Source organism: Elephantulus edwardii, unplaced genomic scaffold, assembly GCF_000299155.1.
Source record: "Elephantulus edwardii isolate Elephantulus edwardi_28Jun2011 unplaced genomic scaffold, EleEdw1.0 scaffold00011, whole genome shotgun sequence".
Classification (NCBI taxonomy): domain Eukaryota; kingdom Metazoa; phylum Chordata; class Mammalia; order Macroscelidea; family Macroscelididae; genus Elephantulus; species Elephantulus edwardii.
Genome location: NW_006399761.1, coordinates 439,666 through 442,905, shown reverse-complemented (window position 1 = coordinate 442,905; position 3,240 = coordinate 439,666). Strand labels below are relative to the sequence as shown.

Sequence of the window (3,240 nt, the reverse complement as noted above, 5' to 3'; positions counted from 1 at the left end):
CTGCTGGGGGTTTATGCAGCAGCACCCTGTGTGTTAAGGGTCACACAGGAGTGGGTTGCAGGGGGGTCCCACAGTGTCCGGTAGTCTTCGTTCCTCTGGGGTCTCACAGTCTTCGCTCCTCTGGAGTTCTGCGGTAGGTGGCTGGCTGTTGTTCTTCCCGGGTCTCTTCCAGGTCCCTCTCGCGGCGTTCTCCCGTCTGGCAGCGGCGTTCCCCCGGCTGGCGGTGGTGTTCCCCGGTCTGGCCTGATTCTGGACTTTTGTTCTCCTCTTCCTTTGTCCAGGGAGCTCTGGTGGCTTTTTATTAATAAATTGTACGGCCAACCCAAAGGCCCATGGTTTGAATCCACCGGCTGCTCCACAGGAGGAAGATGAGCAGTCTCCTCCCGTGTGATTTACAGCCTCCGGAAACCCACTGGAGGGCCACGTATGAGTCGGTTCCAACTTGAGGATACACAACAACTGCCACCACAACAAGAACTTCACCTCCCTGTTTCACCTGATAACAGACAGCGACCGACTGTGGTTAGCCACACGTTCACCTGCTGGAGCTTCGTGTATCCTGTATCGGGCTCCTGCACACACTGATCAACCAATGGCTGCAGCAAGCCCAGCAGACAGAGACGTGCACAGACCACCATCCTGCCACACCCACTGGAGGACAGGAGGAAGAACAGTGGGAATTATCCAACCCAGCAGACAGAGACATGCACACACTGTCTTACCACACCCACTAGAGGACAGGGGACAGGACAGTGGGAATTATCCAGCCCAGCAGACAGAGATGTTCAGAGACCACTGTCCTGTCACACCCACTGGAGGACAGGAGGCAGGACAATGGGAATTATCCAACCCAGCAGACAGAGACGTGCACACACCATCCTGCCACCCCCACTAGAGGACAGGGGGCAGGACAGTGGGAATTATCAAACCCAGCAGCTGAGGCAACATGCACAACCTTCTGGGTCAGGAACCTACAACAAAATAAGGAGAAAAGCCCAGTGGGATGAGGCCTCGGAGCTAAGAGGTTTTTAAAAATTCTAAGTAAAAAGCAAAGGCAGATTTATTAGAACAGGTATGTCCTGAAGGGGCAGTCCAGCTTCTGTGGAAAGGAAGTAATGGAGACAGTTTCAAACCAGTCAGAAACCAGGACAAGATGGAACCAGACAGTGAGCAAAATACAGAACAAGAAAACCTTTGAGGGAGGGAAAGACTACAGAATCTTCCTGATAAGCAAATTTAAAAGAATGTTCCTCAGGTGCCTTGTACAGACAGAAAAAAGCACAAACCCCAGAACTGCCTAGCGACCAACCATCCTTGCATTCTTGACACCGGGTATCCAAGACTGCGGATAAACTGGCTGGTGTTTGCTGGCTCAGTTAGGCCCCATTTTCTAGCTATGGTCACTTCCGTTAGAACTTCCTTTCCGACTTCTCATGCTTACCTGGGACCAGCCTCAGCCAACCCTAAACTCTACCACTCTGTACTCTGATGCCTCACCCATCCCGAGCCCTAATCCTAGACCAGGATAATCATAGCCCATATCCTAATATATAGGGAGCCCTGGGGGCCTAGTGGGAAGAAGCTGTGCTGTCATTCTGAAGGCATGTGGTTCAAGTCCACCATGTGCTCCTTGGAGAAGGATGGGTGATCTCCTCCCGGGCAGTTAACTGTCTCTGAAAACCTGCTGGAGGGCCAGCTATGGGTTGGTTCTGCCTCGACAGTACACAAGAACAACATATACTGTATATGGAAGGAGCTCTGGCGGCGGCACAGTGAGAAAGGAGTTGCGCTGCCAACCCAAAGACAGGTGGTTCCAATCCTCCAGCTGCTCTGAGAAAGATGGGCAGTCTCTGTCTGTGCAGTTTAGAGCCTCTGAAAACCTGCTGGAGGGTCAGCTACGAGTCACTTCTGATCAGACAGCACAAAACCACAAACAAGAACAACAACATATACTTCACGGTTTCGGGAGTTGTGTACTTGGATTCTCTGTGGCTCTGAGGAAGCCGCTGGAGCACCGCGGAGGAAGCAGGAGGTGGACATGCTCCTGGTCGGTTCCCGCATAATGCAGCCAGGCTTTGAAGAAAATCTCTATGCTGATGGTGTCGTTGTCTATGGTCTGCAGATCGATGTCGGTTCCCAAGACACAGTTCTCTGCAGGAGAAGGAGAAACAACAGTTCAAGTGTTGTCTTCCTTAATTGGAAAATTTGAAATAGAGGAGAATTTAAGTGCCATCTTCAAGGGTATCTCCTGAGATCTTGTTGTTGTTAAGTTCCCAGAGAGGTGTGTGGACAAGACACATGAGGACGTGTGCACAGATGTTCACGGCAGCACTGACATAATAATGAGTAACTCACAGCCGAGACGGAAGCCGTGAAAATGTTCACCAAGAGGGGGGGTTTTACACACTGCCACACACTCACACTACAGAATGTGGCACAGCTGTTACAAAACCAAAATAAAGCTTTATGTGTTGACAGGGAAAACAAAGAGATAGCAAATGGATTGGAGAGGGCGCGTAGAGATAGGAACTTTCTCCTATGCTGTTGATGGGATTGTAAAATGGTACAATCACTCTGGAAGGCAGGCTGGCGTTTCCTCAAAAACCTAAACAAAGGGATTCTGTATGACTCAGCGATTCCATCAATGCTAGGAATATACCCCAAGGTAATCAGAACTGAGACACAGGTGGAGATTTGTATGCCAATGTTATGGCAGCGTTCTTCACAATCGCAAGAACACAGAAACACCTAATTTCTGTCAACAGATGAAAGGATTGACAAACTGTGGAAAAGTCACTTGATGGACTACTACGCAGCACTGAGGAACAATGATTTCTGAAAACACTACATAACACAGGAGAGGCTAGAGAGCACTATGCTGAGTGAATTAACTCAGTCTCATAAGGAGAAATGCTGCATAAGACCATTACTGTAAAAATAGAAGGATGACTAGTAAGATGTGTATAAATGTCCACAGAGGGAAGGAGGGGTTGAACTGAGGATCAAGAGAACGAAAATCGCAGCGCTGATGGAGTTTGGTGGCTGGTGGGAGGAGGAAAGGAATTGGGAAATATTCAGTGGATCTGAAAAGATCTGAAAAGACAGGGTAAGAGTGGGCATAAATCAATAGTGATTAATTTTATAAGACACAGGTGGACGATTTATCAACAATCTGTGTTATGCAGATGACACAACCCTGCTTGCTGAAACTGAAGAGGACCTGAAGCGCCTGCTGCAGAG

At 49.1% G+C, this 3,240-nt stretch overlaps 1 protein-coding gene across 1 annotated transcript in view; it reads right to left on the bottom strand.

The window, feature by feature from the left end:
• Positions 1-3,240, bottom strand: part of M1AP (meiosis 1 associated protein) — a 93,328-nt gene that overhangs the window by 32,588 nt on the left and 57,500 nt on the right. Inside the window, exon 4 of the mRNA XM_006880986.1 lies at positions 1,978-2,151. Within this exon, the coding sequence (XP_006881048.1) occupies positions 1,978-2,151 (174 nt within the window). The remainder of the gene's footprint in view (positions 1-1,977; positions 2,152-3,240) is intronic.